Here is a 20,835-nt window from a genome sequence, read left to right as displayed (position 1 = left end):
AGCGCTCAGGGTTACCACAATAACAGAACTGCTATGGTTTAACATATGAAAAGAAAMCAATCTTGAAAAGTGGCAATCCTCAGAGGTTCTAGAAGGGCCTAGGTTCTTATGTTTTGGGATGCAGGCCGGTGAAGATCCAACAGTGGGCTTTGTATTTCTTAAGAAAAAATACCAAATTCCTTGGTATTGTTTGTGCCTTAACATGTTAACATTTTTGTGAGGMAAACTGCCAATAATTAAGTAACGCTACACACTATCAGCGCTACCTTTGCAATAAATCTCTCCAGGAATGGATAGGGGCCTAAAGCATCCAGAAAAGGAGAAAAGAGAGTAGGAGAGCAACTAGCAGATATTCCAACTCTCTGTAAGCCTTTGCTTGATAGTCTGCTGTTGTCTGGCTATCCAAGCAGGTTGTCCACAAAAGCTTCTTTTTCTCCTGCCTTAGCTCCACTTGCCCCCAGGCTGCCCACGAGGTGGATGCAGCGGGTTGGCTATAGGGGCCGATGCAAAGAAACAAGCCCAGCGCTGTGCGAGATGGGTCACTTACTTTGCAAGTCACGCATGGAACCGGTCACATTGAGAGGAAGGGAGGCTGCAGGAAGTAGTAARTAAAGGCTGAGTGGCACGGAATTGCAATAGTGATGATTTGCCAATAAATTTTCTATAAGTAAAATAAACAGTACTCCTGAAAGGATCACAGGGAATTAGAGCCCACTGATGTTTTTTAATTGACAGCAGATAGAGCATCTATCCATGTCTACCTAAATTTAACTAAGGCCTGAGATTCTTGCCTTTGATTTTTTCCCCTATAAGAAGGTTCCAGTAGCAGCCCTGCTAAGTGCTATTTTAGGTGGCAATTCTAGAAAAGTGAGGGGAAAAACAGCCAGGAAAAGCCCTGTGTGCAGAGGGGCTGAAGGTCTCGCATCGGCGCTGCTGGGCGCTGCCGCAGCCACGGGAGGGGAGCGCCRGTGGCGCATGTGGCCCTGCAGCCACCGCTTCCCACTGCCAGCACGGAGCCTCTGGAGCTGCTCCCTTAACCGCTGAGCCCACTGGGAAGCCAGGCTGCTGCCGGGCCGGCTTGCAGCGAGGAAATGCTCCGAAGCTCTTGGCAGCCTGACTTAGGCACAAGAAAACAGAGAGGACAGCATCATCTTTGTAACACCAGCCAGTTCACAGTGCTCAAGGTGCAAACGCTTTGCAAAAACAAATTCGCAGCCTGATCACACCATTCTCTCAAAAACTCAACATGAGGTGGATTCAAAGCCTAGAATACAACATCTTTTCTTCTGTAGTTCCTCCTTTAGCAAAATATTAAGGCCTATTACAACTGCAACTGCAGTTAGGACTTTTCAAAATAAAACTGGAGCATCCATGAGTGTTTTTCTACAGCAAGGACAGAGCTAGCATTTTACCATAATTATTTCATCCCTGACCTAAGTCTCCCGCCAGCAGGTCTGCAGGACAGCTGCAGACACAGAAATCAGGCTTTACGTTTGCCTCTCATGCTGGCAGCCCCCTCTCAACACTGAAATCCTAAAAGGCAAAGATGAACTAGGCATGATGCACTATCAAACCGTGGTAACCCTCACAGCTTAAAAAGCAGAAAGCTACAGAAGTGATTTCAGCTTCTGGGGTTTTTATTCCCCTTCAGCTTACTGAAAGGACAAGCTCAAGGCCTGTCCTTTCTTCGTGCTTYAAACAAGTTGTGTGTTTCCCTTTGGGCAAAGCTTCTCCCAACCTCATTTTATCCAGAACTCTCTGCAAAGATAAGACTCAGCAAGAACTTTATGTCTGTGATCTCCCTGAGTTCCAGCTTTGCAAGCCGATTTTTTTTGCAGAAAAACTTTGTTTAYAGGATATGATCACACAGAAGAGCTACCCCCAAGCACAGCGGCAGTGAGCTCCCTTGCTTTTACTGCAGCCTGGAAGGTGATGCACAGGATGCAACACGCAGTAAAAACGCGCAGACGGTGGCATCTGAGGGGGCAGTTTCTCTGGGCAGAGATGGGGATAAAGGAGACATTAATTTGCTTGCAGGTGCATGTTCACCCTAGGCTTGTTTATATTGAAAAATGTGAACTGCTACTTGGCAACTGGCATGAAGGATACGCTGCCATTCTGACATTATATGAGTTAAAACCATGGATTACGGCTTTATCCAGTGAGCACTTCTACCAGAGTTTATAAACTGCTACAAAAATGTCCAGCATCCGCTCATTCACATCCATGGAAAAATGCTGCGAGCAGATAGGTCAGATTCTCAAGGTATCAGCTGTCAGCTGTAGATTAAAAGGATTCTCAAGGATTAGTGGCCTACGGAAGGCACCTGTTTATCCAGCGGGAGAGCTTCAGAGCCGCTGCTCAGCACTGCTCCATCTTGCCTGGGAAAAGAAACAAAGACCAGACTTTGCTGTGATCAAATATCCCGGCCTTCTAGTGCCTCCCTAGGCATGTTGGGAACAGCTGAAATTTCTCATCACATACCAGATTCCATATTTAAAGAGAGAAATTTAAACTTGCAATGCTATTTCCTACCATGCTCTGCTACCATGCTATATTTAAAATTATAGAGAAGGCCGTAGTGGGTATTGCACTAGACTTGTCTTATGGGTATGTGTAGTAAACTAAAGGCAAAATATATCACTAGTTATTACCCATAATAGTTCATCTTAACACATATGGAAAACAGCATTTATCTAAATCAGGCAACACCACAACAACAGTTATTACAAACTTGATYGTCTTGTATGACTTCAACAGGCTGAATCCAGTCTTCTAAAATATCCTTAGTGGGGGATATCCCTGGTAGCATTGTAGGGATGGAAGAACAAAAGTATGGTTAAAAAAATACAGTTTAAAATACAACTTTTGAAGAAAGGAAACAGTTTTAATAAACCACCTGGCCATTTGGTAGGAAGAGGTGCCTCAGTGTAAACAGCTGAACTAAGGTCCATTCGGCTCCCATATTGCTACAATGGAAAATAAAGGTTAATTCCAGCTTGGAAAATGGCAAGAGTGTTGCAGGCAATAACCTCTTAGCTCTGTGAAACACAGCACAAAACAGTGCCTTTAAGATAAAAATGTTCTGGGCTATCCAGTATTTCACTGGAAAATATCATAAAACTACCAGAAGGTATCTGAACAGTCAGACTCATTGCTCTGCATTTGGAGTTGCTAAACTTCTCAGGGATTCTGTGGGATCCTGTGTCACCCACATCACACGAGGAAAAAAAATCATCCCAACATAGCAAGTCCTGGGTCTACAGCACTAAGCTTCGTCCTGAAGARAAGATCTCCGTTTCCGTTGAGCTTTCGGCCTGCTTTACATATACCGCGGCTTAGCCCAGGTGTTGGGAAGGTGCCAGGGATGCCAGGCAAGGCTGAAGCACTGGAAGGGGCTGCCCAGACAGGCTGTGTGTGGAGTCAGCTTCCTCGGAAATGCTCAAAACCCGCCTGGATGCCGCCCTGTGCCCCGTGCTCTGGGTGTCCCTGCTGGAGCAGGGGGTTGGACTGGATGATCTCTAGAAGTCCCTTCCAACCTCAGCCATTCTGTAATTTTACCCATTTGGAAGTTCCCTACTTGCCTTCGTCACCAAAAGCAAAAGACTCGGGCCCTTTCAGTTGTCCTGTAAAGATTCTTCATCCACTCTGAGGCCGTTTTTGCTACAAACCAACTAGAGCAGGAGGTGGCTTTTTAAATCTACACCAAATGAACTATAAATAACATTGAAATAGAAAATTATTTTGAGAGAAATAACAGGACTTTATTCCAGAGATCTTAATAACTGCTTTCTCAAAAGAATTCATCAAAAATACTGATTCTGACTAAATTAACAATCACGTGGAGCTTGCAAAATCAGAGTAAAAAGACCTTGTCCAAAATGTCTATTTTAAAAGATGGTTTTTTTCCTCCTGTAATCAATATACAGMCAAAGCTGCCATCATCCTGAATGAGCTTTATTCCCCATCATTAGTCTGAGACCTGTCCTTGTATGCAGGTATGAACACTATGTTGAAGACTACCTGTGTCTCAGTTTCAAAGCTTCAACAAAGTTTTACCTCACAGAGTCACTCCTGCTCATTAAGCTCCGGAGCACATTTGATTTGTCCCTGAGGAGTACGGGAGAAGCTTTCAAAGCACGTGTAGTTCTTGACAAACACCTCACTAAATTGAGACGAAATTAAGGGAGGGAACCTACTTGAATGGTTCTGGATCTATAGGATCTATAGTAAAAAGTAAATGTTAGCAAAGGTAGCAATGACTGCAACTAGAAAGCTCCATGCTTGGCACATGGGAGGGAAATAAGAGTTATATAAATATAAATAACCAAACACAAACAGGGAGATGAGAAGACAGTCAATTAAAAGAAAAAAGAAATCATGGTTGGCACTTATTTAAGATTGGAAGCTCCTCCAGCAGCAGTACCGCCACCACTTTCTGCCAGCACTGGAACATATCTAGCCACGGGATGGTTGTTCCCGACACTAAAACAATAAAATTAAAACAATACAGCATCCTTACGAGAAGCCACGTTCCTCCCGTTACGTAACTGCCCCGTGTCCTGCCCCTCCACAGGCACCGCTGGCCGCGCGGCCGCCATTTCCTCCCCTGGGGGCGCCCCGCGAGCGGCCGTTACCGGCGCCAACCGCCGCGCGCCGCCTCATGGCGGCGGCCGCGCCCGCCCACCGGCAGGAGGAGGGAAGAAGCATGGGGCAAAAGGGGGAAAAAAAGCCTTTTTTTTCCCCACCTGCCCCGCTTTTATTTTATATTTTGAATTAATAAACGCATACTGGAATAAATTATTAAAATAAAATGATGGACTCCTCCTCCATTCAGCGCAGGAGACTTCCTGAGAGTGATGCCGTAGGCTGGCAGGGATGAGTTGGTTTCAAGCACAGGTAAAGGCAAGGAAATTTTAGAGGGAACAGGAAACTCAGGGAACAGAGGTGAGCGTGGAAAAGAAAAACACACCACACAGCTGAAGTACTGCCAACTTCAACTTTAATAATGAAACCATCACTTGCCCTTTCAGTAATAACTTTAAGGGGAAGACAATCTTCCCTATAAAAATAAAAATTAAACTTGTCAAAATTATAAATAGTTTGTTTGTTTTTTTTTAAAGACATACATTTTCATGTTTCCCTGCATTTCCCCCCGTATCATTTAATCATTCTGGTACCATCGTACAATGAAATGAAAACAGCTTTGCAACACAGCTTTCATAGTTGAATTTGATGCTAAAATCAAAAATAGAACAACTGGTCAGGCATGACCATTTCTTTTAAACTAAAGCTGTTGTAATCGCCAGTGTGTAAAAAAAAATAGTAATAATAAACTCCACACATGACAGGTTACAATAATTATCTGTGGACTAAGAGAAAAATCAAAATATAGTAAGCTTGTTTTGGTCATTCCCCCCTCCAATCAAAACCTGTAGTGCATACAACACTGATTGAGGTTTTTGGCTAAAGTAAATGTAAATGTGCCCACATAAAAAGACTGATAGTTTAGTTCAAGTAAAAATAAAATTCACATATTAATATACACCACTTTTAGACTCAAACAGTGTTTAAATCTGAGCAACAAATGGTTCAATATTAACAGCGATAATGTAATGATAACATAGTTATGGGCAGATATATAAATTAAGTAGATCTTAACAGAATACCCATCAACATGCTGTTGTATTCATAGAAAAAAAAAACAAACTCTTAACAAAATATAAAAGCATTCCCTGAACCATTATAAAGTGTCTCACTTGAAGATGTTACTAACTCACACATGCATTACAATGTTACATGTGAAATTAAAAAACAAGATATGCCATATATATACTTTATAGTTACTCCTACCCTTAATTTCTCTTAACACATTATGATTGTCTCATTAAGTATTCAAATTCTTTCTGTAGAAGAGAAACAAAACCAAAGTCTTTTTTTTKKTKKTTTTTTTTTTAAGTCTGTTATTGAGAAAAGTTCAAAACAAAGGCACAATTATATCAAATTAAGAGGAAGAACAGAAGCATCTTGGAGTTTCATACAGTATCCATTAGATGTCACCAAAGTGTCAACAATTCCTTGGGAATTTACAAAGAACTTACTAAGACTGAAAAAAAAACCTGCTGCTCTTAAATCTTTAAGCACTCTTTCTTTTTAACTCATTAGTTTCCTTTCTGGCATAATGACTGAAGGTATCAGTTACTCAGATCTGCCTCATGCTTCTATTGCACACCCACTTCTTTGGTTTCCTCTGAACGTGCTTCTTTAGATAAATAACTCTGAAATAACAATTACATTTACAGAAAAGTAAAAAGTTCTTTTTTTCTTGCTACATTTTTCCTACTTTAAAATCAAGTAAATCAGCAGTCTACAGAATTTGGTAATCAGTCGTTCAAATAAGAATTCTAAGACCATTAGGAAAAAAGTCTGAATTACTAAAAGCAAAACTTCATTAAGCTCAGTCACCAACATAGCTAATAAATTCTAATTAAATGCTAAGCTAGGAACACAAATAAGAACTTCTACCTTCTTTGCCTGACTGAGCCTTTTGCAAACAAGGAAGCAGAGGAAGATTTTTTTGTCTTTTCAAGACAGTAACTTTAATTCATCCGGCCTACAAATGGATCACAGAGCCAGAGGAAAAATCCAACTTGCCACGAAGAGCAAGGCACCTGTAGCTACAGTTTGACCTAAAGGTTCCTGTGAGCTGGGTACTTCTCATGGCGTTATCCGTGACTACTCCTTGTCCCTATTTCRGAATTCAAGTAAAGAGCCACTTGCTGGTTCCGCTGCAGTTGGCTACTACCCCGCTCCTCACATTTAGGAAACAGCTTCTCCCGTAAGGACCTGTGCGTGCCGCTCCGCTTCCATTCTCGCTTAGTTCTCCCCTCTCATTCCTTCCCACTTATGTCTATTAATTATTACTTTTCCAGTGTGGATTTATGCAATTTAAAAAAAAAGCTAAAAACTTATTCACAATATTAAAACATCCTAAAACTTTACCCTTGTAAAATTAGTATTTTAACTTTCCTCTATATAAATACTACTTCCATTTAAAACCAGTCCTTCTTTGTCAGCTCTTACAGTCCTTCCCCAGCTCTCACCTTCTTTTCAACTTTCTCTTTACCCTCTCCAGGATTTAAAGCCTTCCAAAAATTTCACAGAACAAGCCATAAAAATCTTACATGTTTCCCACCTATAACAGTTTTCTCAAGAATTATACAGTAACTATTTGAAAACAGAAAGGTAGTGCAAATCCATTTTATCTCAAAGACAGTGCTCCAACTGATTCTCATCCTGACACTTTTACTCATTTTTAGCTGATCAATTTGCACATCCTTACTTGTAAAGCTACCATTAAAGCAAAGAAGAAAAAAAAAAAAAACAAAATCTTATTTCATAGCATCCTAGAAAATCGATTAGTTTCACAGCCTGCACCAAGATAACTTGGGAAACTCTCTAGGCACATAGAGGGTTGCAAACTGATGTACAAACATGCAGAATCCCTTACTTGTGGGGGCACGATGCTAAGTGACCTGGCTTCTGGAACTAAGTCTATAGCAGAATTCAGGTACCCTAGCGTTACAAAACAGTCTTCCGAATAAAGAAAACTACTCTTTACTGCTCTTTGTACATTGGGTTTGGCATGCTATATGGCATTTGGTAGCGTGCATTTTTCCTGAGTGTGCTTTGGCCCCCTTTTAACCAGGTTTCCACACCCCTCCAAGGGCTTCTTCAAGTTTGTCTCTGTAAGCTGCGTAGCGCTTCCTCAGCAGCTGCAGCTGCTCGTGCTCCTCTTTGTCCAGTATGCGCAAGAAGTTCTGTAGCTCGGGCACACTAAAAGCTTCCCACTGGAAAGAAAAAGGAGGAAAAAGGAAAAAAAAAAAAAGGACAAATGCGGTCAACAAGAAATACAAGAGTAATTTATACACACAGTATAAACAAAATATTTGTTTAAACAAAAAGCTAGACACTCAAAACAGTGCAGAACTGAAATGGCATCAGACCCACCCCCCCCTTGCAAATCTCACAGCTGAGAAYGTGTGTTTTCTTTTAGGTTGGTTTTTGGTCTGTAAGACTGGGTCAATCTAACTTCAGATAAAGTGTTTGCAAAAGGTACAAAATAAACACTGTGAGAAGAAAAAMAATCTTCCCAAATTTTAATGTACTACACAGAACAGTAGCTTTGCAGGTAATTTTTAAACTGATGAACACTCCTTAATATCAAGAGCTGCAAACAAAAGCCTTGAAYCTTGTAAGTAGCTTCATTTGCACACAAGTCCTATACTGTCTGTAACAGCCAACTATGGGACAACAAACGTAAGTGTGTTTGGAAAACAAATTTCCTATAAAACCTGCAACCTGGTTACATTTCATGTACCTAAAAGTTTCTATTCTACCATGTTTTGACAACTAGTGAAACAGAAAGGATGCAATGTACCTTTCACAGTACATGTCACCTTTCTTAACCATTCCAAGTTCAAGCACTAATTGAGTACAATTACAAAAACAAAAAGCTACAAATATTGAGTAGCTTTTGTATCAATTTTTCCTTTTTATTTGTATTGTTTTAAGTTAATCCAAATATCATTAACATCTTTGTGATCCAAATTACATGTTTGATCCAATGGGCATTTAACAGGTAACTAAGGCAGAAGGATTTATAAGGGAAAAATTGAACATACAGTTTTGTGCATAGTTCTTCATTTATTTCAAAACAAATAACTAACCAAATAGGACACGTTGAGAATCTGAAAGCCAGCTACAGGCAAATCTATCGTTGCTTGTGGTTGCCGTGTTCCCGTTGCGCACGCYGTGCAAAAACGGACCCTCGCTCAGCACGGATCAAAGAGAAGCCCCTTCAGCCACGAGGGGAAACAACCTCCCTCTCCCAGAGCCAGCAAGCCAAGGGCATAACCTACCATGACTTCTCCAGTTTCATGCTCACGTAGAACAAAACTGAGCATCTCTGTTTGGGGGCCTGCCACCAAACGCAGGTAGAGCGGGTGTTCTCGGTCTGACAGCTTGCATGTATAAACTGCAGGGCAGGAAGGACAGTTATTGGCATCCGCAGAAWTCCCAGTGTTTGGAGTGGTTAATACTGGCTAAGGCTAGAAATTTGAAAAGCCCTGCAYCTGGAGCCACACAGTTTGCACATGCTTTGTGCACTGCTTTTGGATAAATGTTTTAAGACAAGTATTTGGGACAGTGTTTTGGGGGAAGCTGAGCACAGCCTTGATGGCAACAGCACATTCAAATACGAGTGAAATGACTTATAGTCYGTGCAGCACAATATCTAACATGGGAAGGAGAGGGGAGAAAATACAACACATCTGTTGCTATAAATAAGCGTTTGAAAGATCAAAGTCACAGCACCGCCACTCTGAAACCTTTTCAGTGGAGATCTCTCATTCAAAGGCCAGAGCTCCACCTGCCTTATGGGGCTGGCAGGACTAACAGGTAGGAACATTTACCAGCTGACTGCTGCCGGTGCCCGCTGAAGAAGCTAAATGCAAGAACACCCAGTTGGCCAGGTGCTATTTATTTTTTACTTAGTATTTTTTGCATCTTCTGGTATTTTCAGGCATGCCAGACCCAGCACTCGTCAGCTCAGGGCGAGCGGCTACACGGGGCAGCCCTAGGGAGCCCCACGCAYGGAGGGGGCACGAGCCTGCGGTGCTGAGCCCCTCGACCTGCCCTCGCACGGATTCCATGGTAAGCAATGCAACAGGACCTCTTCCGACCCTGCCCTGTGATTTAATCCCACAAAAGTGCAATGTGTTAGTCTATCCCAAGTCTTAGGGCTCAACACGGGGTATCTAAAGCAAAATGTAACAGACAACAAGGCACATGAGATCAGCATAGGGGATTTAATGGTCACTCCTGCCTTCAGCTCTCTGAAATACCCCCTATTTATTTGCACTTATCCTCACACTGCTTTTCACCAGAAACAGATGACACAGCCTGAATATGAGGGAAGCGAGCAAGACTGCCCCATCTTTAGCCCAGATTCCCACCCTGCTTATTTCGAGCACTCCTGCAACAGCTCCCAATCCCAACTGCTCCACCCGCCAAATGCCACAATTCGTCCCCTACCTTGGTCTTCCTTGTGACAGCGCTTATAAAGTGCAAACTTTGCAGGGTTGTCAGTCACCAAAAACTTTCTGAGCAAGGCCTCAATAACTTCCCGGACAGTATTGGTGCTGCTGATGTGAAGCGTGTTCACGTAGCCGTTTGGCAGGTAAAAAGCAGCCTCGTTATTGCTGTGAGCACATTTTCCTGGGTCCAGGGGGGACTGCACAGTGATCGGTCTGCATAGTTCCATCTGAACTTTGATGAAGCCAGTGTAAATCCCATTCGAGTTCTGCAGGAGGAAGACAAGTGTCAAACAGTTAAAATTAATAATGACCAATTACTATGTATCAATTGTCTTGAAAAAGAAAATTGCAGAACTGATTAAATATTATTGAGCTAGACATTAGGCATCATAATGCTGATCAGGCATTATTGAGCTAGACAATRGGCACCCTGAGTAGCCTCGACCGTATGAAAATACCAAACAAAGATCTGTTCAGTAGATAGTCATTCCCAGACGGTGTAGGACATAATGTATTGTCTAAATTTGCTTATACCTACAGCACCAGAAAGATCTCCTCGATTGCAGTTTGGTAGGCAGATGCATGAGAATTTTATGGCTCACTTGGGTCCCAGACTGGGCCCACAATCCTTGGAAAAATCTCTCTCCACACACACTGCACTGTGTGTCTTGCGCAGGAGGGCGCAGGAGAAGATCTCACCACGCTGAAAAGCTACCAGGCCCTTCTGCAAATTTAAGCTTTGTACAGGAAATGCTCTATGCTTAATATTTTCTCATCGCTTGAGCATCTCTAGGAGAGAAATACTCAACAAGCATTTATTTATCCAAAAAGGTAAAGATACCTTCACATTTATCAACTAAGTGACTTCCACCTGACAACTTTACATTTCAGCATCAATTGTGAATTTGAGTGCATTAAGCATTTCAAACCACAAATAGATTTGTTCCTACTGGTTTCTTTAATTCCATATGAAAAAAAACCTAAATGGATTACAAACATTTAAGATCCAAGATCTAACTCCCAGATCCAAAAAAGAGCCCACAAGGTCATTAACCTACAGGTATATGAAAGATGCTAAGAATAAAATGATTTGTGCACTACAAAGAACTACAAGTCAGTGTTCCCACTATAAATCACAGGAATTTCATGCAAATCTTACCAAGGTCATCTTTAATTTATCAGTGACAGATGAATTATAGCTTTGTATCTTCTCTTTAACTTCTTCTTTACTGAGACAAAGGTGAGGTTCTCTCTCCTTCTGATCATCCTTCAATGACAACAAAGACAACAGTCTTAGAAAACAAAATAAAAACCAATTTGTGGGGTTTTGAACATGGGTGCAAATGATCATTATTTCCCAGAGACTCGACACACAGTGATCATCTGTTCAGCAGTGGAAAGGATTAACAAGCCAGACAAGCCTAATGAAACACTGGAACCAAACGGAGGCAGTTGAATCAACATACCCCAAACRCTTGTGTCACTTTTTCGCCAACTGTTTTTGCTCAAGTATTTAGCAGCAGCGTGTAAAGCAACRCAGCTCATTCCATGGCAGGGTTTGCTCATGCCCCTGCTGCTCAACGTTGTTAAGAATACACTTACAAATTTCAGGAAGAATTACTTAAGGCACAAAAAGTGAAGTATTTCTAACGAGGCAAGGAACACGTACAGGGATAGGAGCACATGTTAACAAGTGACACCAGGAGCCTCCATTGCTACAGGCCAGCAACACGGGAGCTTCTCCGCACGGCAGCCCCACAGCAGGCTGCACACAGCAACACCGACTGCGACGGGCACCATCACAAGCCAAGTCTCTGGCCCCACCACGTTGCACCAAATTCACATTTTTTCACCYTACCGGATTTTTCAACAGCTGCTTTTAGGAGCTTGCTACGGATTTAACACACAGCAGCAAAAGCAGTCGCCGGAGCTGGACTTTATCCAAACAAACATTTGTTCCCGCTCCACGTTACTCCAGCAAACTCGCGTTATAAATACCCTCTGGTTTCTACCACAAGCATAAATGCCTTATATAGTAGGGAAGAGTTCTAGCTCTCAGCTTTAATGATTTAAGGCACCACTTAGAAAGGGAGACTCGGAGGGCCCGGGGCCTGCAGGGTACGTGTGAACAGGGGAATGCACATTCACTGTAGGGGCACACTGCCAAGCGACAGCACTTCAGCCTATCATTACAAGCACATCCTAGTGGAGCTCATCCCGAGAAGAGGTTTCCTTCCAGCAGCCCCTCCAAAACCACAGTGAGGGCCGTGCAACTCTCAGTGCACCTCAAGGGCCTCTCAGGCCACCAGGACCCCAAAGCCTGTGGGATCCATGTCCGAGGTGGAGCTGTCACCTTCTATTTGTTGGAAAGAATCTGCAAAAATTGCTTCAGTCTCCTAATTTCAACCCAGCTAATTTAGCTCTTTTYGGCTTAGATTTGCTTTTGCCATCCGGAAGTTTGCTAAATGATAGGCTAGAGCTCGCTGTCCCGGAGCTGTGGAAGGGCAGGCGCAGTCCAGGGGGGGAGTGGAGGCCACGAACCCCACTTCCCATCTGGGCTCAAATAGGAGCTTTCTGATTCTGTGTGTGTGTGTCTTTGTCCTGCGAGCAGCACACACAGCCCTGGGCGATGGACTAGGACACGGAGGCAAACGGGACACCTGCAGAACAGCCCCCGGGAGGAATCCCAGCTCTTGGCGCGACCCGGAGCATCTCACGCAGCAGCCACCCCAGCCTGCACTGCCAATGGSTGAGGGCAGAGCAGATCGCTAAGAATCCCAGGCTTCTTTCCCACTAGGGAAATTAAGCTTTCTCACTCTTCTCCCCACTCCCCAGGACTACCACAGTAAGCACAAATCCGGCTTCATCTGGACTTTTCACCTCGCCTCCGCAGGGGCTCCTATGGCTTTGTGGCACCYGATCCGGGGCCAGCTGAAAAAACAAAAAGGCCCAGAGAAACCAAGCCAAGCAGGCTTTTGCCCAAAATTAAATGCTGTTGTTGCTTTCACACCTAAAATCTCCCCAGTAAGAGCCCAGAAGCAGGAACACTCAAACGCTACCTCAGGTGATGGAGGGTGTCTGAGGAGGGGATGCCAGCGGCCACAGGAACGCATAGGATCACAGAGAGGAATCCCAGCTCCACCTGGGGAAGGCCGTGGTCCTTCCGGCTGCAGCCAAGCCCTGCCACACGCACACCAGCCAAACTCACCTTACGGGGGCTCCGGCAGGCCGGGCAGTGGGTGCTCTCCCATCTGCCCGCACTAACGATGCTGAGCTCCAACAGCGACACCTCACTGAGTACCAGAATGACGCCACTGACCGTCGCACCCGCCGCCTGTCACCGTGAGGACTGAGGTCACCCCAGGCACCAAGAGGACCCGCTGCCTCGGGCGGGAACGGAGCCGACCAGCTGCGAKGCAGCCGGCACCACGGCCTGCGGGGAGGCCGGAGCGGTGGGCGAAGCCCGAGCACGACACCCAGGGCAGCYTCCTTCCACGAGGCCACGGCCTCTGGGTTGCTGCAGGTTCCCCTGCAATGTGCATCATCCCCTCCATCAGCCAGCTGGGACTGCTGGCCCAAGCGCTGTTGGAATTCCTGGCRTCCTGCACCAACACAGAGGCCAGGAAATTCTGGCAAAGTCCAGTCCAGCACAGGGGAAACGCAGAGCCCTGTTTATGCAACAGCCTAGAGAACTGCAGGCTGCAGYGCGCTGGCAACAGATGCAGCTGTAGCTCAGTCTTTAACCACCAAAGCCTCGCATAGTATTTCAGCAGCGTGAAGAGCATGTGCAAACCAACTGAACGCAGCCGAAGAAGGGGGGCGGGGGGAGCTCCGGCTACAGGCTCCCCAGGGATGCGCTCCAGCCAAGCCGACGGAAGCACGGGCCAGCAGGACACCTGGGCGCACGGAGAATCCCACCACTCCCACACGGATCGGAGCGCCTGCATCCCACGTGGTGCTGCCAGGGGCAGAGCCAGGCAGGAAATACCTCCCTGGCGCTGTGAGGAACCGGGGCGCTCAGGGCCCGATGAGTCACTAGGCCGGTTGCTCTTGGTGAACATCACGGCCCCTGATAACTGGCCCAGCCTCGAGGCACCGGGGGCTTTAGCTTCCCGAATCACCCCTCGTTGCCGAACCCGCTGGCAGGCGGCACCCGGCCTTCCCCACGAGCCCTCTGCCATCACTGCTTCCCCTAGTCACAGCCAGGGTTCAAACGAAGTAACGACCCTTCTTCAACCAGTGTGCTTAAAAGACAAGCGAGGGGGATATCRGGCCCTATTTTTTCCCTTGTTTCCCAGGCGGCTCTTGGCTCCCATCCATCAGCCACCCCCAAAAGCACCCGCCGCGGGGGGTGCCCCGCACACCCCACTAGGCTTTGGCCGCCCCAATCCCGCTCAGACACCTCCCGGACACTGCTCCATGACATGGTGGGAGCACAAGGACGCGCACGTGTGGCCACCAGCTCCTTTCCACGGCAGCCCGAGGCAGCGGATCCATGTCCTGGCGCTCCGCACTTTGCAGCGCCCCTTCCTCAGAGGTCAGTGCTGCTGCTGAGCTCCACCAGCGCAGATCCCGATCCACACGGAGGCAGGGGAGGCAGGTATCCATGCGCCTCTCCTCCCAGGCACAGCCCAGCTGCTGCTACGCCTCGCAAGGGCGCTTCTGGTGCTGCAGAAAGGAAGCTTCTGTATAAACCAGCACACCAACATTTTGAGTTGCTTGGTTCCAAACACGGATCCCGAGACAAGGGCTGCYTCCCCACCTCAAGCGCTAACGGTGGTGCTGGGGAAACGCTCAGCACGACTGCCACCACGTTACCCTTCCTGCCCCCCAACCCAGCGAAGAACGCGCGTTTTCCTCAGCAGAATTCCTGCTCTCCTCCCATTCCCCGTTTCTCATGTTATCCGGCATTTCCTCAGCCCAGCACGGATGCGGAAGACAATAATGATCCCCAAAAGGCCACCGAGCACCTTGGCACCTGCGTGGGTGCCACGGTCAGCTCCGGAAGAGCAGCTCCAGGCAAAGCTATGGCCTGCCTGCAAAAATCACGCAGCACTTCCCAACATACAGAGCACACGCCACCGGTGGCCGTTTGTACTAAAACCACTCCTGAGGTCACCCGGAGCAGCGCTGGATTCGCACATGAAATTCCTAAGCAGCAGGTTTTTTTTTTTTTTTTTAGTATATTTGTGCACAGTCTAAGGCCCTGAGAAATAAATTCACTACAAACCCTGAGGGAGCACAACTAAAACCACACAGATGATAATTTAAACTAACTGCAAGTCAAGCTGCGGTGCCACAGATGAGGAATCGGGGGCCTCACGTGGCACCTTTGTGCAGCCGTTGCCGGAGCCCATTCCCAAGGAGCACGCGGCTGCCAAGGGCGGCACAAGCACCAGGGGAGGAGAGGCCCCGTTGGCTCGGGAGGAGCCCCGGCCGCGGCCTCAGGCTTTGGGCCGGCAGGGACACACGAAGGCCTCGCTCCTCTACCTCTGCTCCTGCTCCTATAGAGCTTCGACACATCTAGGAAAGGTGAWCCTAAAAGAAATGCATGGAAGTGGCTTTCTAAGAAATCTAAGGAACCAAAGAGCTGGGGAGCTTCCAGCCAACTTCTAAGCACTGTCCGTTCCTGCCCCCTGCCCTGGCACTCCATACTCATCCCAGACAGTGACCCTGCTTCAGTCACCTCAACGAAGAGGGACTGATCCTGCTCCAAGCAGGACCGGGAAGCGCTTTTCACGGGAAGTGCTGAGACTGCCAAACGAGAAATTCCGCCTCATCTCTCTCTATATATAGACACAGAGAGCGAGGCAGCTAATGTGTCTTACTTACATCCTCTCTTCAATGCAAACACGGCATAACTAAGAGTGCTCTCATGGCCATAGAAAAAGCCAACATTTGGGGAGCAGAGAGGACACGAGGGCCCTCGGGTCCTCAAGGAAGGCGGCTTTGGCTCCCCTGCATCCCGCCAGTGCTCCCACAGGACAGACGGGAATTGAATCACTTGGAATCAAACACAGTGGTTCACCTCCGTGCCAGCTCCCCCAAGTGCAGGGGCAACTGCTGCCTCCATCCCAGGACAGGTCCGTGCCCACATGAGGACACTGGGAACGTTCCTCAGCAAACAGCCACCTGGATATTGCAGGGACAAGGCTGCTGCTTCTAAAGCAGCAGGACGTGCTGACTCTGCCTTGCACACGCAGCTCATCCAGCACCACCTCTGTGATTTTTCACACCGTGCATCGTCCCCACCACGACCCGCTCCTCTCCAGCCCTTGCACCACGCTGCTTTCCTTCCCACAGAGCCGGCACGAGCACGGCCCAGGCGCCGGCACCGCGAAATGGGGGCTGGGAAAAGGAACCTCTTTGTTGGTGCCATTAAATGAAATTTAAGCAGCAATGTTAAGTTTATCATGATCTCACCTCTGAAAACCCCTGCTTACAAAGCCTGCCATACCCTACATGGCTGTTCTTTAACTACTGGCACGCGACCCAGTTTTTAAAAGTCAGTCGTTTGTTTGGAGCCTGAAAAGCGAGTGTACGAGGAACAGAATCCAGCGTCGGATTTTATCCCCAAGGACACAGCAGGTTGCAGGCAGATTTATGGTCTTTCACACATCCTGATATATCTTAAAAGCAATTCCTTGCGTGATTTTAAGCAACATTTCACATCCATTTCAGTTCTGTAGATTTCAATTAACGAGATCTAAGAACCAAAAACAAGTAATGAGCTCCTGTAGCCTGCAGAAAGAACGTGAGCTTTGAAAACTGCTTATTTAGATAGACATGGGACTTAATGAAGTAAAATGGATTAACACTCTCTTTGCAACCTCCACACCAAAATCTAGCTTTTAGCAGGCTTGGCTTTACCACGCCATTAGGAAACAAGCTTATACAAGATATTATCTAGAAATCTAATTAGCACGCCTTGAAAAGAAGGTGAAGTGTTTTCGGAAGCCCAGTTACTCACCCAGTTTGCAATCAGACACTCTGGTAACACCAGGAGCCTGTCTCATCCCATCACAGTACTCAGGTGTGAACCCGAAACGCAAGATCTCAGCGCTCTCAAGCCAMCAAAGAGCTAGGAAATGTTGCTTGCAAGGACAAACGTCCTGGTTTTCCAGTACATTTATCTCTGCTTTGCTTAAAAATTAGAACTAGAAACCCACCAGCAGCTCCTAGGGAAGTTTACGGTGGAGAGAGCAAAYCATGTGCTAAGGAAAGGAAACAACAGGCAGTTTTTGGCCCCGTGAGCATTGCTGGCATTTCTCAAGCCCGGGGCAAGTTCAGTCATGAGCCCTGTGAGCAGAAACCAGGGATCTGCAGCCAAACCCAGGAGGTGAACATTGGTCTAAGCAAGATATATTAAGCCACACACACATATATTATATATGCGTATATACAGGCACAACTCAAAACCTGTTTATATCAAGAAAAGTAACTACCTCCTACCCGGTCCCACTTTAGGTTTCATGGTACAAGTGGTCAGTGTGCACGTGGTTGAGATTCCACCAACCCCAGTCGTTTCTGCTTGGATTTATTCTCCTTGATAGAAAAAAAAAATCTTGAAATATTGCGCAGCAACAAATTTAATCTTGGAAACACCATGTAATACATGGGCTCCTCTGATACAGCACAATCCTGGCAGCCAGTTTCCCTGACTACGGATAGCGGGAATAAAAACAATGTTGTTTAAAAAGATAAAGAGTTATCTGAAGCACCTACGGATTATGGGGGTAGGTTCCTTGTTGGGGAGGGCGTAGTTCCCTAAATGCTTTGGAGAAGTTACGGGATCTCTTTCGGTTGGTCAGATACTGACCTCACATTTGAAACTTCCCCAAGGAAAAAAAAGTCCCTGCTCTACCACATACACTTCTCAAAAAAAGCCCACAAAATTTAAACAAAAAAAAAAAAACAAGCACAATTATTTATATTTCAAATAAAATTTGCATTTTTAAAGGTTGCAAGTGCTTGAGCCATTTCTACCAGTCATTTAAAATAAAAACACCATTACAAGATATTATTGGTATAATAAAAAAAAAAAACCTCTATACCTAAAAGCCCATGTATTTTCATAGCATGTTGAACGTTACCACAGCAGAGACAAATTGGCATTCATAGGTACTTACAGCTGATTTACACATTTGCTGCTTTACAGAGGGGCATCGGGCTGCCCAGGGAGGCTGTGGAGTCTCCTTCTCTGGAGATCTTCCCAACCCGCCTGGATGCCGCCCTGTGCCCCGTGCTCTGGGTGTCCCTGCTGGAGCAGGGGGTTGGACTGGATGATCTCTAGAGGTTCCTTCCAACCCCAACCATTCCGTGATTCTGTGTGAATCTGTAACGGCAAGAGCTAAATGCCAACCCACCTAAAACACACGTTTTTCCACAACTACAGCTCTCTTTCAAAAGAAACGCTAATTTCTCATGAAACAGCCCATAGGGAATATTTTTGCACCAAAACAAGGGGCCTTGTTGCGCTTTGCACGATCAGCACTGCTGAAGAGCCACAGAAGCACCGCGAGAGGAAGCAGCGCGTTTCACTGAAACCGGGAGCGGAGCCGAAACACAGGCGGAAGAGGCACAGTAGGATCATTAGCTACCGGGAGCGGAGCCGAAACACAGGCGGAAGAGGCACAGTAGGATCATTAGCTCTGTCTGCTCCCACCCCATCTGCTCTGGCCCAAATGCAGTATTTTGGGGAGGGCGGCAAAGAGGCAGGGGCTGAACTAGGCAAGCAACCAAGCACCACCACCACTGACCGCCACGGTGTTACGTACATTGGCCTTGATGTTGAAGCTTCATCTCTTTTTAATATTCCCACCTATAACATGTCAGATACTGAAAGGTAAATCCAAGAGCCCATTAGTCCATTAGGTCTCTGTCTCAAGGCTGCAGCGAGCAGGAATTTTGGGGTCTTTCCCCAGGTGGGTTCAACCTGATGGAAGTTTCAGTTGGAATTTACCCGAGCTTCAGACCTGACTGCACCTCAAGGAGGAGACGGGCGCTGGGCAAGGCTCCCGCGACRCCGGCCTGTTCTCCTCATACCTGGCACACGATTCACTCCAAGGGCTCAGCCGAGAGGAGGGGGAAGCCAAGAGCGAGTGTCTGAGCCGTTCACGCCACTAACACCTAAGAACTCAGCGCTGACACCAGCTGATCGTCCCCCTCCACAYAGCCCTGGTGAGGCCTCACCTGGAGCCTCACTGTGTCCAGTTCTGGGCTCCCCAGTACAAGGGGGATGTGGARCTGCTGGAGAGAGTCCAGYGCAGGGCTACSAGGATGATCAGGGGCCTGGAACGTCTGCCCTGTGAGCAAAGGCTGAGRGAGCTGGGCCTGTTCAGCCTGGAGAAGAGGAGGCTGAGGGGGGACCTGATCAGCGTGTATAAATACCTCAAGGGAGGCAGTGAGGAGCATGGGGGGGCGGCCTCTTTTCAGTGGTGGSCAGCAATAGGACTAGARGAAAYGGCCACAAACGGAAGCACCAAATTCCACAGGAACTTAAGGAAAAATCTCTTCACAGTGAGGGTGMCAGAGCCCTGGCACAGGCTGCCCAGAGAGGCTGTGGAGTCTCCTTCTCTGGAGATCTTTAAAACTCGCCTGGACGCAGCCCTGTGCCCCGCGCTCTGGGTGACCCTGTGTGAGCAGGAGGGTTGGACTCGATGACCTCTGAGGTCCCTTCCAACCGTAAGGATACTGTGATTCTATGATTCCTCCTCAGCCAGCTCACAGTTTCCATCTCGGGGCAAACAAGTGTCGCAGTGAGCTATTTTAACAACTGCCCTCTGGTTCTAGAGATCAGATTTATTTATTTTTTTAATGCCACCAACGAATCAGGGCGGGCTGATATYGGTATTATTCAGATCAACATCAGCAGGACACGACAGAGCAGGAACGGAGGAGGAAGAGGAGGAGGAGGGCAGGAGAGGTCGGCTTTGAGGGAGGTGTGAACAGAAGGMTTTAAAACATGGTTAATGGGCATGTTGCTGGAAAAGCTGCATAAACAACAACAACTCCTGAGGAAAGGCCAAGAGAACAGCACTTCAGGTGCAGAAACTGGCCTCCAGCTCCAGCTGGAGAAAAGGGCCTGCTCGCGCCCAACCTGGGTCTGGGGCCCAGGGCCAAGCTCAGGCTGTTTTGCTGGGTTGCAGCAGCCACCAGGAAACTCGAGAAGGGCAGGGGGAAAACACAGGCTTTGTTCTTGAACAGCAAATGGGAGAACGTGTTGACTTAACAACACAAAGTTCAAAAGTCGTTCTTTCCTCTTTCCAAACAGCTATTTCCCTGCTTTTATGGGCAGGAAGCTGCAGGCACAAGGAAACGCTGCTGCAACTCCACCTTTCCTTAGGCCTGGCTTACGTTTCAGGAAATGTAATCACGAAGCTCATGAGGACATGAGATCTGCTGCAGCTGATACACATCTCAGGTGGAAAGAGAAGACAGTCTCCTAAAATTTTTCAAAGAGATTTAAAAAAAAAAAAAAAAAAAAAAAAAAAAGAAACTCAACACATTTGCTAATGTCAAAGACAACAACTTGTTCGGGGGGGAAATCACACCCGCCCACACTAAGAGAAAGACTCCCAGAGGACAGGAAATACTAAAAAGATGGGTCATATTACAGGGGGCCATGAGATAACCCGGGGAAAAAAAAAAAAAAAGACAGTAGAATCAAAGTTCATTTAAATAGACGGCAAATTCCACAAAACAAAGCAACACATTAACTTCTAAATAGAATCTCCTA

General features: G+C 46.6%; 1 protein-coding gene across 1 annotated transcript in view; it reads right to left on the bottom strand.

Annotated features, from left to right (window-relative positions):
• Positions 1-5,980: 5,980 nt before the first annotated feature.
• RASSF3 (Ras association domain family member 3) overlaps positions 5,981-20,835 on the bottom strand; it is a 41,345-nt gene continuing 26,490 nt past the window's right edge. The window contains exons 2-5 of the mRNA XM_026052788.1: positions 11,257-11,364; positions 10,096-10,363; positions 8,922-9,037; positions 5,981-7,850 (exon numbers count right to left, since the gene is read on the bottom strand). Of these exons, the coding sequence (XP_025908573.1) occupies positions 7,701-7,850; positions 8,922-9,037; positions 10,096-10,363; positions 11,257-11,364 (642 nt within the window). The 3' untranslated portion in view covers positions 5,981-7,700. The remainder of the gene's footprint in view (positions 7,851-8,921; positions 9,038-10,095; positions 10,364-11,256; positions 11,365-20,835) is intronic.

This window comes from Nothoprocta perdicaria, unplaced genomic scaffold, assembly GCF_003342845.1.
Source record: "Nothoprocta perdicaria isolate Ctin4 unplaced genomic scaffold, notPer1 scaffold_91, whole genome shotgun sequence".
NCBI classification, from domain to species: Eukaryota; Metazoa; Chordata; class Aves; order Tinamiformes; family Tinamidae; genus Nothoprocta; species Nothoprocta perdicaria.
This window is presented reverse-complemented; position numbering and strand designations above follow the sequence as displayed.